Source organism: Ceratotherium simum, chromosome 26, assembly GCF_057802395.1.
Source record: "Ceratotherium simum simum isolate JZ-2026a chromosome 26, ASM5780239v1, whole genome shotgun sequence".
NCBI lineage: Eukaryota > Metazoa > Chordata > Mammalia > Perissodactyla > Rhinocerotidae > Ceratotherium > Ceratotherium simum.
In genome coordinates, this window is record NC_141925.1 from 40109332 (window position 1) to 40122438 (window position 13107).

General features: G+C 49.0%; 2 protein-coding genes and 1 pseudogene across 2 annotated transcripts; 2 read left to right on the plus strand and 1 right to left on the minus strand.

Annotated features, from left to right (window-relative positions):
* The first annotated feature begins 58 nt into the window (after positions 1-58).
* Positions 59-4629, plus strand: CNPY4 (canopy FGF signaling regulator 4). The gene is made up of 6 exons (XM_004442854.3): positions 59-250; positions 2428-2554; positions 2653-2749; positions 2979-3101; positions 3619-3736; positions 3829-4629. Exons 1-6 carry the CDS (start codon positions 136-138, stop codon positions 3978-3980), a joined length of 732 nt encoding a protein of 243 aa, XP_004442911.1. The 5' UTR covers positions 59-135; the 3' UTR covers positions 3981-4629.
* A 134-nt stretch (positions 4630-4763) lies between these two features.
* MBLAC1 (metallo-beta-lactamase domain containing 1) lies at positions 4764-6430 on the plus strand. The gene is made up of 2 exons (XM_087417623.1): positions 4764-5014; positions 5299-6430. Exon 2 carries the CDS (start codon positions 5316-5318, stop codon positions 6126-6128), a length of 813 nt encoding a protein of 270 aa, XP_087273749.1. The 5' UTR covers positions 4764-5014; positions 5299-5315; the 3' UTR covers positions 6129-6430.
* Positions 6431-7345: 915 nt separating this feature from the next.
* On the minus strand, positions 7346-7992 carry LOC147913667 (NXPE family member 3-like; annotated as a pseudogene).
* Between the last annotated feature and the right edge of the window lie 5115 nt (positions 7993-13107).

Genomic DNA, 13107 nt, shown 5'->3' on the forward strand with positions numbered 1-13107 from the left:
CCAGCACTGCGCGTGCGCCTCCCCTGCCAGGCTGGATTTAAGTTGCCGCCGACCGACTCGCGATTTAAAGGGCCCGCTGCCTTCCCGAAGTTGGTTAGACGACAAGGGGTGGTTGGTTGTGCACAGCACTTTGTCATGGGACCTGTGCGGCTGGGAATATTGCTTTTCATTTTGGCTGTGTACGTTGCTTGGGCTGGGACGCCGAAAGAGGAGGACGATGACACAGAACGCTTGCCCAGCAAATGCGAAGGTATCAAAAGGGAGTAGCCTCTGTTCGCATCCCTCTGCCCCACCTCCTTCGTCTAGGCCGAGCCAAATGGACCATGATGGCTGGGTCACTCGACCTCCTTAAAGGCCTGAGGGAGGTTCTGGTGGAGGTTGGCGGAATTCGAATGGGGTCAAGGGAAGGAACGCATAGCGCTACCCCCAAACTATGGCACTACAATTGCCATGAGACATCCAGGGGGAGCCCGTTTTTCCTTGTTGGCTTGGGCCCCAATGGTTTGTGGGAATTGTAGTTAAGGGACTATCTGCCCAGGACTGCCCACTCTACTGAGCATCTTGAGTGCCTCTGTGTGTTTGTGTTTCCCCCATACCACTAGACCTAAATCTGGAGAGCCTGCAGGAACAGCGTGTAAGGCTCGTACCTTGTGGATAGCCTCTGCTCCACCCCGGCAGAGACGCTCCCAAATTACAGGCCCCACGCCCTCCTGAGGGGATTTGGGGGTGAGTAAATCAGCCCTTGATGCTCATAAATGAAAGAGGAGGCCACACTACTGGGAGAGGTTCCCCATACGTGTGAGGCTTTGCAGAGGGTGTGTACTATAGGGCTTTTACAGCGAGCAGCATCTTCTGTGGCTGCCTCGCGTGGGTTGCCCAGCTGGGAGGGGACACTTCAGAGTTGGGCCATTCAGTGCCCTGGCTCCCTAGTTTGTTGCCTTCCTGACTTGAATTTCTTCCTTGGATTCTTTTTCCCTTCACCTCGCTCCACAGTGCGTTTCACTATCAGTGTTCCTCATGACTTGGTCCTAATCTCTCCTCTCCTTTCACTTGTGTCCCCACTCTTCTCCCCCCGACCGCTGCCAGTTTTTCTAAACACAGACCCAGTCAGTCCTTGCTTTAACCCCTCTGCAGGCCTCCTGCTGTGGTCAGAATATAGCCAACGTTTTTGGCATAGCAGTCTCTTTGTTGTATGGCCCCCACCTTTCTTACATTTCCATACCCCACCCCCATCCCCAAAGAGTCCAGGCCTCAGCCACAGTGAACTTCTCACGGTCACCAAGCCTGCCCTATCCTCTCGCACCTCTGTGCCTTTACAGGTTGTTTTTCCCTTTGCCTGGAATGACCCTCTCCGGTCTGTATTTGGTTCTTCATGACTCAGTTTAAATGTCACCTCCTTTGGAAGCCTTCTTCCTTTTCTATCACCTCCCACTATGTTATAAGACCTTGGAGGGAAGGAGAATCCCTGGGTCTCCCAGGTCCTAGCCTAGTGCTTAGTGCCTGGCACATTTTAGGCACTTTTGTTACTTGCCCCTGTGTTTAGTTTGCTTGGCCCTTCTGTATGGGCCACTCTCTTTTCTTGGGAGTCACTGTGCCAGGATACGTGCTAGGTGCTGGAAAGACAGTGGTGGAACAGATGCAATGCTCACCCTTAAGGAAATCACAGGCTAGTAGGAAGTCAATAAATGACCATTGAATGAATTTTGCATTTCCTAGTGAGACTAAGTCTCTTGGTTTTAACCCCTAGTGTAGGGTCTATCACACCATATTGTCATCATGTTTTTCTCTGTCCCCAACTACATGGCAGTGTCCCTTGGATAAGGATCATGGGTCTTACTGCTCTCTGTATTGTTATTGTGCATCCAGAAGGAGGTCAATAAATGACTGCAGAACAACAGAAAACACTTATACACTGCTCACTATGTGCCAGGCACTATGCTAGGAGCTTCACACAGATTGACTTATTTAATTCTCACCACACCCCTATGAGGGAGGTACTATTATTATCTCCATTTTAGAGGTGAAGAAACCAAGCCACGGCAGGATTGTCAGCTACTAAGTGGCTGAGTCAGGATTCCAACTCAGTCAGGCTGGCTCCAGTCTGCACTTAGAACCATCATTCTTGGCCGGCCCCGTGGCTTAGCGGTTAAGTGCGTGCGCTCCGCTGCCGGCGGCCCGGGTTTGGATCCTTGGTGCGCACCGAGGCACCACTCCTCCAGCCATGCTGAGGCCGCGTCCCACATACAGCAACTAGAAGGATGTGCAGCTATGACAGACAACTATGTACTGGGGCTTTGGGGGAAAAATAAATAAATAAAATCTTTAAAAAAAAAAAAAAAAGAACCATCATTCTCTGCTGCCTTTGCTCAGCTGCAGAATGAGTCGCTGGTATGTTTGTTTGTCTTTCACATCCTCTTGGACATCTAGTGTGTAAGTTGCTGAGCCTGGAGCTACAGGAAGAGCTGGGTCGCACTGGCCGATCTCGAGAGATGCTGGAGCTGGGGCAGGTGCTGGACACAGGCAAGAGGAAGAGACACATCCCCTACAGCATTTCGTGAGTCCTTCTTGTGTTCCTTCACCTTCCAACCCCTGAAGGAGCCCTGGGAGCTCCCACAGCATCCAGGGACATCTTTGTTTCCCCTCTTTCCACAGAGAGACAAGGCTAGAAGAGGCCTTGGAGAACTTATGTGAGCGGATTCTGGATTACAGCGTTCATGCTGAGCGCAAGGGCTCACTGAGATATGCCAAGGTCAGACTTCCCCAAGGCAGGATCTCACTTCTCAAAAACAACGACCTGTATCCCCTCGCGCCCATCTTCCCCCAGCTCTGGAGTATCCTCTCCCCATTGTAGACTCCCTCATCTTACCTTCATGGAACTCACCCCTGAGTCTCCACTAGTCAACAAAACTGATATGGTGGAATGGGGAAGGAAGAGGCGGGGCAGTGGGCGGGGCTCATCCCAAATTCCCATCTCTCAGGGGCAGAGTCAGACCATGGCAACGCTGAAAGGCCTGGTGCAGAAAGGGGTGAAGGTGGATCTGGGGATCCCTCTGGAGCTGTGGGACGAGCCCAGCGTGGAGGTCACATTCCTTAAGAAGCAGGTAGGAGGGATACTAGCACTGCCCAGGGAGGAGAGAAGGGAACCTGGGAGGGGAGCTAGATCCTAGGGAGGTCCACTTCTAAGCAGGGAGAGGCGGCAGAGTGAAGACTCTGCCATCGGTTGAAGTGGGCCCAGGAGCATATCAAGAAGTAATAATGAAGGCTAATAATATGCACTGTCACTTACTGAGCAGATACTATGTGCCAGATTCGGGGCCACATACTTTGCAGCTGCTGCCTCATTTTACTCTCACAACAACCTGACGTGGGAGGTACTATTACCATTTTTCATTTTACAGGCAAGGAGCTGAGACTCAGAGTTTAATAACCTACTTGGCAGAGTAGGTGCTGGTAAATGTTTGTTGAATGAATGAGGATCACACATCTAGTAAGCCAAGTTTAACCTCTTGGCTACCTGCCTCTCCAGGGTGGGGTTGGGAGACAGGGAGTGAAGTGCAGAGAGGAGGGTTTCCAAAACCCAGCAGAGCAGATACCCTTCTGACCCTTCCATTTGACCAGTGTGAGACGATGCTGGAGGAGTTTGAAGATGTTGTGGGAGACTGGTACTTCCACCATCAGGAGCAGCCCCTACAGCATTTTCTCTGTGAAGGTCATGTGCTCCCAGCTACTGAAACTGGTAAGTGTGTGAGCTGGTTCCTTTCCTGCCAGACTACACCCTCCACTACCCCCAGGCCCAATATCTAAATTGTTTTCTATCATCCAACTTAGCATGTCTCCAGGAAACTTGGACTGGAAAGGAGAAGATCACAGATGGGCAAGAGAAGACAGAAGGGGAGGAGGAGCAAGATCAGGAGGAGGAGGAAGAGGAGGACATGACCAGCACACCAGGCCACCCCAAGCACGACCCAGAGGATCTTTGACTCTTGCCTTTGAGCCCCCAGGCTGGGGCAGCAGTCACAGAGAAGAACCCTCTGAAATCTGAGCTCTCCCTGCCCCACAGCTTTAAGTGTGTGTGTATGTGTGAGTGACCCCACCCCAGAGCTTGTAGCTGTTCTCTCCCATCTGGTCTCAGGCAGGATCTTGGTGGTGCAGCATGGCATGGCTATAAGGAGAAACAGCGGAGCAGTAGGTGGAAGCCCTGCCCCAACAGATGAGCCCTCTGCCTGCCATCTAGCTCCTTAATTGTCAGGTGTGTGTGGTGACAGTATTGAAGGCTTTCCCCTTTAAATATCTCTACTACCCCCCCACCTCACCCAGAGGTCAGCGAAGGCATAGGGGTTGTGGGCCTTGGGAAAGTCACTTTGCCCCTCAGGGGCTCTGTCTTTTAGATCTTCACAAGGAAGAAGCCAGAAGGGACATTCTCTACGACTTAGATCCACTGCCTGCGTCCAGGAGGCTACATGGCCACAAACTGAACGAGAAGGGACACTGGATGGGGATGGGGTGATGTTGATAAGTTAGGTGGGGTAGATACTTGGTCTCCTTCATCTTAATTTCACCGAGGGCCCACCACATAATTTCACAGGTGCCAAATTTTCTATATCGCTAGTAAATTGTTTTTTAATATCACCTGGGCCCGAAGTATGAACTGCTGTGCATTCATCCTAGCTGGCCGATATGGCAGCGCCCTGAGAATAGGGCCGTTGGCCGCCGTCCTATTAGAAGCTAATGGTGCTTTGTAATTTTCAGCCCAAGGAGGCTGGCAGGGACCACCAAGCTGAGAACTGTAGTATTTAGGGTGTCAGAGCAGCCCGTCTGCGCATGCGGGAGAATGCGCCGGAATTAAAATTCAAAGGGCGGTGTCATCTCGGCCGCCATACTTGGGCTTACGGGAGCTCGCAGAGGACAAAATGCCACGCGTTTTCCCGATTTCTAGCCTTTCCTGAGTGAGGCAAGACCTAAGAGAGGCGATAAAACTACATCCAAGGTGGAGAGCGGCTCCGGTTAGAGTGAGGTATAAATGAAAAGGACAGCCTCTGGAGGGTGGTGGGTGAGGACCCACTACGCGAGAGGAGCGGGGCGGGGGCCAAAGACGATGAGGGACCGGCGGATTCACGCCGAAGGGAAGGTTGGGCGATACCATTTTCGGAAGGGGGGCGAGAGCGATACCACCGTAAGGGTGCGGGTGGGGGGTGGCGAAGAACTGAGGTTTGGAATGTTGCCACTTGGCGGGGCCGGGCGTGTGTGGGAATCCGGAGGGAGTGGACAGTCGCCCACAGCCCCCCTTTCTTTCCCCAGCCCGTCCCTCTCCTGCCATGAGCAGTCTAGTGCGGACCGAGCGGCTGCGTGGGGAGCCCCCTCTGTTGGTGCCTGGTGATCCCTACTCCGTTGTGGTTCTGCTGCAGGGCTACGCGGAGCCCGAGGGAGGCGACGCAGTGCGCGCCGATGGCTCCGTGACCCTTGTCCTGCCCCAGGCCTGGGGCCCGGCCTCCAGCCACAGGGAGTCCCTGTCCGAGGACGGCGAGGCGAAGACTTCCCTGGAAGAGGCGGCCCGTGGCCCCATCCTCGTGGACACCGGAGGCCCCTGGGCTCGGGAGGCGCTTCTGGGGGCCCTGGCGGGGCAGGGCGTGGCCCCTGGAGACGTGACTCTGGTGGTGGGGACCCACGGACACTCCGATCACATCGGGAACCTGGGGCTGTTTCCCGCGGCGGCTCTGCTGGTCTCGCACGACTTCTGCCTCCCCGGGGGCCGCTACCTTCTGCACGGGCTGGGCGAGGAGCGGCCCTTGCGGCTGGGCCCGGGGCTTGAGGTGTGGGCCACGCCGGGCCATGGCGGGCAGCGGGACGTGAGCGTGGTGGTGGCGGGCACGGCCCTGGGCACCGTGGTGGTGGTGGGCGATGTGTTTGAACACGAAGGGGACGAGGACTCGTGGCAGGCGCTGAGCGAGGACCCAGTGGCACAGGAGCGGAGCCGGAAGAGGGTCCTAGGCACCGCCGACGTGGTTGTACCTGGTCACGGAGCTCCTTTTAGGGTGGTCAGGGAAGCCTCGCAGCCAGAGACAAAGGATCTGGGGAACAGCCGGCAGGATTCCGTGGTTGGAGACAAGGAACCCACAGTGCACCGATAAGCCCTGGGAGAGACTGGACTCCTGTCAGGGAAGCCCCTCAGCCAAGGACTTGACGTCCAGGACATGCAGAGGACCTGGTCAGCCAGTCAGAGGAGTCAAGGTGCTCACTTCCAGCTCTTCTAGGAGGCCGGCTTTCCAGCGAGGACACAGGGCTCTTGCCACTGCTGTCACCGATATCCCTGCTTCTACAACCAAACTAGCATCAAGGACTGGCTCAACTGTGTGCCACCTCTCGGGGCTTCATTAGTAAAACGGGAGAGTGTTCTTGGGAGGATCGTCCAAAATAAAAATAGGAAACTGCATCATACTGCGCTAATGTAAATGTGAAGCGTTAATAGCGATAATCATGCAAATGTAATCACCAACTGGAACACTGCAATGAGAACACTTTGGCCAATTGCCTATTTCTTGTAGGATGCCCCTTGCTGAGAGAAGGGTAACACCTTAGGCATCTGACTTCATTCATTCATTCATTCAATGAATATTTAACACCTGCCATGTCTCGAGCACTGCTCTGGGTCATGGGGATACAACAGTGAGCAAGCTAGGGAAACTCCTGTGCCTCATGGAGATTACACAGACAAGTAAACAGCCACAATAATAGTAGTAAACCAAATAATTAGAGGTTGTGGTTAGAGATATGAAAAAAAAAGCAGGGTGAGAAGGGCAGAGAGTGCTGGGGTGGAAGAGTGGTCTGGGAAAAGAGTTGATGTTGTTTGATCAGAGAACTGAATGAGAAGAAAGCAGGCCATATGAGGATCTGGGAGGGGGCATTCCAGGCATAGGAACAGCGGGTATAAAGGCCCTGAGGCAGGACTGCTTGACCTGCTTGAGCTGAGAGAAGACCGTGGGCTTGGACTGCAGATCCCCAGGGAAGAGTGGCAATAAATGAGGCTGCAGAGTTAGGCAGGGCCATCATGTAGGGCCTCATGGACTGTGGTGGGGGGTTTGGATTTATACCGAGAAGCCTTTGGCTTTTGAGCAGGCTAATGACCTGGTGTCATTTATGTTTTAAAATAATCATTCGTTCTGAGTGGAGAAGTGGTTGGAGTGGGGCAAGAATAGAATTGGCTGGACTAGTAGGAAGCTATTGCAATCTTCCAGGTGAGAGAAGTTGATGGTACCTACCCTTATCCCAGAAGTCCTATTATGGCTGTGGCCTCTTCTCTGCTGTGTCTCAGACCCCAGGCCCTCCATCCACACAACCCCAGGACTCACAGAAGCGCTCAGGTGTGGCAGACAAAGGAGAGGAGGAAGTCCACCTTGTTGTGGACCATGAGTCGTCCTGGGTGGATGTTGTCAGGCAGGGCCAGACTGCAGGCATTTCCCAGACATCCACAAAGGCTATGCAGAGTTCAGCAAAGGCAGCTCGGAGGAGCTGGTTCATCTGGAGGATGAACCAGTAGCAGCCATACATGGACTCGTAGCCCGCATTGGCCAGTTTGATGACCACAAGAATGCAGGTTCCCGGGCCAGCAGTGCAGCCACGGTTGCCTGGATCCCTGTCAGTCGTTCCACAAAGAGGGAAGGTGGTGAAGTGGGCGCCCAGGCCCAGCACCACCACGGGGTGGGGGCCCCTGGCCAGGCTCCCAGCTCCTGGGCCATAGAGTGCAGGGAGGCCACTGGGGTGTGGAGGGAGCGCAGGGGCCAGTTGTGGGCCCGCCAGTGCAGCACGATGCCCTGAGTGGTCTCCACGGCCATCAGGAGCCCTGTATGATATGTGACATGTAGATCTTCCAGCTTCAGGGCTGTGGGGAGGATGAGAGAGTTGGGTGCAGGGGTTATTTAGAACTATGCACTCTCAACTTGTACAAAAAAAATTCCAGTCTCGATTTACTTTCCAGAACATACGTCTTCTGCCCATGACTCAGGCCTGGTCATCCAGAACAACACGTCTCTTTGGCCACATTGATTGTCTCCAGGGTAGATGGGTCACCTAAGTTGGTCCAGTTTTGGTAGTCTTAGGGTTTTTGCTGGAGCTGGTGGAAAAAAGTCTAGTTTTTTCCTGCAAGACTGACATGGGAGGATGAGTCCTCTTGCCACCTTGTTGGAAGAGCCTGCTGCTGCTGGGCCACCAAACGAAGACTGAGAATGAAGCTAAACAGTAGGGGGCAGAAGTGAGCAGTTAAGAAAAACAGACCTGATGACCAGCTTGAGCCCCGAAAGCAAGGTCCACTACTCAACTCTTTAGTCACCTGGGCCAGTTAACTCCTTTCCTGCCTAAGCTTCTTTGACTGTGTTGTCACTCACAACAAGAGGAGTCCGGAATGGATACAAACACTGGTGGAAATGATCCGTTAGAGCAAGGCAGGGAGGATGGTGTGGAGAAGGGTTGATATCAGGGAAAGCAGTGCTTAAGATTTGAGAAGGTTAGGCTCAGAGTGATTGTCCTCTTAGAAGTTTCTTTCAAGCTTCTTTGTTGAGCAAATTCTTAGGGAAACTTGACCTATATGATTAGATTCCTCTACTCATAAATATTCAACGGCTCTGCATTGCCTGTAGAATAACCCAGACTTTCTCGCCCAGTCCTCTTCAAGGCAAACTCTCCACTCCAGTTTGGCTGGACTGCCTGCTGCTCCTTCCAGGCATGCCCACGTGCACCTTCAGATACTCCCACCACTGCCAAACCCTGGAGTCCCCCATCATGTGGATGACATGGCCAGCCAGGCAGCCCAGGGTGCTGTCAACAGTGGAGGAGGAGCGGCCAGAGCAGGACAGCACCACACATCTCAGTGATAGAAGCCAGAAAGTTTTGGGACCAGGAACTCAGGGCTGCATGGGAGCCATGGGGACAGGGCTATAGGCAAGGGAAAAATGGAACCGGCTAAATTAGTAAAGAGAGCTAACGTTTTTTGAGTGTTTACTCTGTGCCAGGTGCATGTACTATAACCATCCTCTTATACTAGACGGGGAAATTAAGCAAAGTGAGTTGGTAAGTGTCAGAGCAAGCACGAGAATGCAGGCTTCCAGACTCCACTGCTCATCCCTCAACCACTCCGGCTAATCCCAGTTAGGGACATAACCCTCCAGGTGGGCTAGCCTCCACCCCTAACTATCCCAGATGCACTCACTCAAGCCGCTTCTTCTCTTGGCTGCCATCTGGCTGTGGGTCAGAAAGGCCCCGAAGGAGAGCTTTGTCTGTCACATTCCTAGTGAGACAAATGTCTATGACAAGAATGAAGACATGGTGAAAGCTTGAGTTCAGGTGGGAGAATGTTATTCATAATTTTAACTATGCCTATTTCCAAAAAGGATTCCCAGTGGCTACCATAGATATTTGTATACAATACGGTATAATTAAAAGAGACATTAGAAATAGTAGAAGGCGAAGATAATTTTTTCAGGAACTTGCCAATTTTACCAGGACACTTCCTGAAACTGAACATTACATTTGGCCCTAGACTTCCTAGCAATACACACACACAAACCGTGTTTTATAGTTTTCCCTTTCTAGTAATAGGAAACATATGAGCTTGTTTAGAGAGAAATTTTTCCTTGAGTTTACGTTCTAAAAGGATCAAGGAGTGGATGAAAACTCAGACAAAAGGAAAATGACAGGAAATATCCAGACAGTTATGAATGTGCTTTAGAAGTTGTCGAATGAATGGGGTGTCAATTAGCTTTTATTGTATAAAAAACCACCCCCAAACCTAGTGGCTTAAAACCACAAACATTTATCATTTCTTACAATTCTGTGGTTCATCTGGACTGCCTTGGCTGGGGCTGAATGGGCTATGATGGCCTCCCCATGCATCAGGAACCTCAGCTGGAACTGATGAAATGCCTAGGGGCTCTCTGCACACAGTTTCTCAACATGTGACAGGCTAGCTCGGGCTGGTTCACATGGTGGCAGAAGTGTTTCCAGTGCCAGGGGCGCTGCAAAGCCACTTGAGGTCTAGGCTCAGAAATTGCACAATATCCCTTACACCGCATTCTGTTGGTTAAAGCAAGTCATAAGGCCGGTCCAGATTCAGGGATAAGGAAAGAGCCTCCAGCTCCTGGTAGAGCTGCAAAGAATTGGTGGCCATTTTTGCAGCTGCAATCTACACAGTGGGTGTGTGCATGAATGGTGATGCTAAAAGTTCACCATCTTCAGTTTTAGGTAGGTCTTAAATGCAATCTTTTTTTTGTGTGTGAGGAAGATCAGCCCTGAGCTAACATCCATACTAATCCTCCTCTTTTTGCTGAGGAAGACCAGCTCTGAGCTAACATCTATTGCCAATCCTCCTCCTTTTTTTTCTCCCCAAAGCCCCAGTAGATAGTTGTATGTCATAGTTGCACATCTTTCTAGTTGCTGTATGTGGGATGCGGCCTCAGCATGGCCGGAGAAGCAGTGCGTCCGTGCGCGCCTGGGATCCGAACCTGGGCCGCCAGTAGCGGAGCACGCACACTCAACCGCTAAGCCATGGGGCCGGCCCTTCAAATGCAATCTTTTTATGCTTTCTCCCATTCCCTAAAGCAGTCCTGTCAATCACACCGCACCATTCCTTCCTCACTCCCAGAAGGGGGCAGTGCTTCTGACTTCACAGAGAGCGCAAATACCCTTGCCCCAGCTATCTCTGCTTCAAGACACCTTATCAGAAAATTCGTCAGCATCTGGACCCAGGCTCACCTCCAGAAGAGGAGCAGTCCCCTCCTCTCTGACCAGACATTTCCTTTATATCCTTGCTGACTCCTCTTCATCATTTTCCATTCACTGTCTTCCTCAGTCGGGCTCCCACCCTGACCACACCACTGAAGGGACTCTGGATGAAGTTGCTCATGAACGTTGTAATTGCCAATTCCAAAGGACACTTAGTGCTCATTTTACTTGACTGCCCAGTAACACTTGACATTCCTTCTTGAAACTTGCACGCCCCCTTGGCTTCCTTGACCACACACTGCTCTGTTCTCCACTTTACTCACTGCCCACTTCCCACTCAGTGTCCTTTGAGGGATCCTCTTTCTCCTCATGCACCTAAATAGTCTAAAAAAATTTTTTTTTGTTAAATATTAATTGGTCACCAGAGCATCTCTAAAATAAAAGGTACAAAGAACAACAATGCAGTAAACACCAGTGTACTCACCACCCAGTTTAAGAAAAACACACTGTCATTACTTTGAAGTCTCCTTTATGTTTTTCTCTCATCCTATTCCTTTCCTGACCCCTCAGAGGCAACCACTATCTTGAATGGGGTGTTTATTTTTTCCTTGAATTTTTTTGTAGTCTTACCATATATATTTGCATTTCTACACAAGGATTGTTATTGTATGTTTTTGAACTTTATATAAATGAAATCATATTGTAAATATTCTTCTACAACTTGCTTTTTTTTCACTCAATATTATAATCCTGAGATTTACTCATTTATTGTGGGTAGCTGTAATTCATTCACTTTCACATGTGTAGTGTTCAATTTTATGAATAATGACATAGCGTTGGGCAAACTGGATATCCACATGCAAAAGATTAAAATTGGACCCTTGTACAGTACACAAAAATTGGATTAAACTCGAAATGGATTAAAGTCTTAAATGTAAGACCTGAAACTGTAAAACTCCTAGAAGAAAACATAGGGAAAAAGCTCCTTGACATTGATATTGGTCATGATTTTTTGGATATGACACCAAAAGCAAAAATAAACAAGTGGGATTACATCAAATGCATTTAAAGATATTAAAAATATTTTTGTCATTTAAAAAATTTTTGGAGTTGTTGAGGTATAATTTGCATACTGTAAAATTTACTCTTTTTAGTTAAATTAAAAAGACTCTTTTTAGTGTCTTTTTAATAACTTGGAGAATGCAATTAAAGGAGTACTTACAGGAAATTTTATAGCATTAATGCTTCAATTTGAAAAAAAAAAGGCTGAAATTGACTGAGCTATATCTCTACTTCAAAAAGTTAGAATAAAAGAGCAAAATAATCCACAGAAAGTAGAAAGAAGTAAATAATAAAGATAAAATGAGCAATTTCATAGAAAACAAAGATAAAATAGAAAGGACAGACAAAGCCAAATTGTGGCTCTTTGAAAAGACTCAGTTATCAAACTTCTGACAAGGTTTATCAAGTAAAAAAGAGAGAAGCAGGAGTGGGCCAATGTCAGAACTGAAAAAGGAGACACAACTGTGGCTGGTGCAGATACGAACAAGATAACATGTCAGTGGCAATAAATTTCAGTATTTAAACAAAATAGACAAATTTCTAGATAGCTGTGCCAAAATTGACTCACAAGGAGATAGAAAACCTTATTACTATCACCATTTTACAAAATGAACTCGTAGTCAAACATTTTCCCTCAGGGAAAGCTGCAGGCTCAGCTGGCTTCACGGTGAGCGCTATCTAAAATGTAAGAAACGAATAATGCCTATCTTGCAAACATCTTCCAAATGAGGAAAAAAGGAGGGAAACTCTCTCACTCCTATTGGAAGGCTAGCATTGCCCTGGTCAAATCTGACAAGGATACTATGAGAAAGGAAAATTACAGGCTAATTTTACTCATGAACATAGATGCACAAATTCTAAACAAAATATTAGTAAGCTAAATTTAGCAATGTATAGTAAGGTAGTAGATCCCAACTAGGTTGAGTTTATCTGAGAAATGCAAGTTCGCTCTTATATGAGGAAAACAATTTGTGTTGTTCATATTGTCTATATTTACGTGGATTTTTTTTGGTCTGTTGAATCAATAATTAAGAGAAGGATATTGAAAATAAGCACTATGGTATTGGACTTGTAAATTTTTCCTTGTAGTTCTAACAATTTTTTGCTTTTTAAATTTGGATGCTATTTTATTAAATGCATTCTTGTTTAGAATCGTAATATGCGCTCAGTGAAGTGAATTTTTATTATTATACAATGATCTACACTATTCTTAGTGATTCCTTTTGTCTTAAAGTCTATTTTTTTCTTATGTTACTCTAGTTAAGCCAGATTCCTTTGGTTACAATTTGCCTGACATAGTTTTCCTTTCTTTTATTCCAGCCTTTCTCTATTCTT

What these genes read in the sequence shown, in the direction of transcription:
- CNPY4 (XM_004442854.3), top strand. Translation starts at nt 136, where the DNA reads ATGGGACCTGTGCGGCTGGGAATATTGCTTTTCATTTTGGCTGTGTAC. An exon ending in GCTCACTGAGATATGCCAAG is followed by an intron (nt 2,750 to 2,978) that starts GTCAGACTTCCC and finishes CCCATCTCTCAG; the next exon opens with GGGCAGAGTCAGACCATGGC. An exon ending in GCTCCCAGCTACTGAAACTG is followed by an intron (nt 3,737 to 3,828) that starts GTAAGTGTGTGA and finishes CATCCAACTTAG; the next exon opens with CATGTCTCCAGGAAACTTGG.
- MBLAC1 (XM_087417623.1), top strand. Translation starts at nt 5,316, where the DNA reads ATGAGCAGTCTAGTGCGGACCGAGCGGCTGCGTGGGGAGCCCCCTCTG.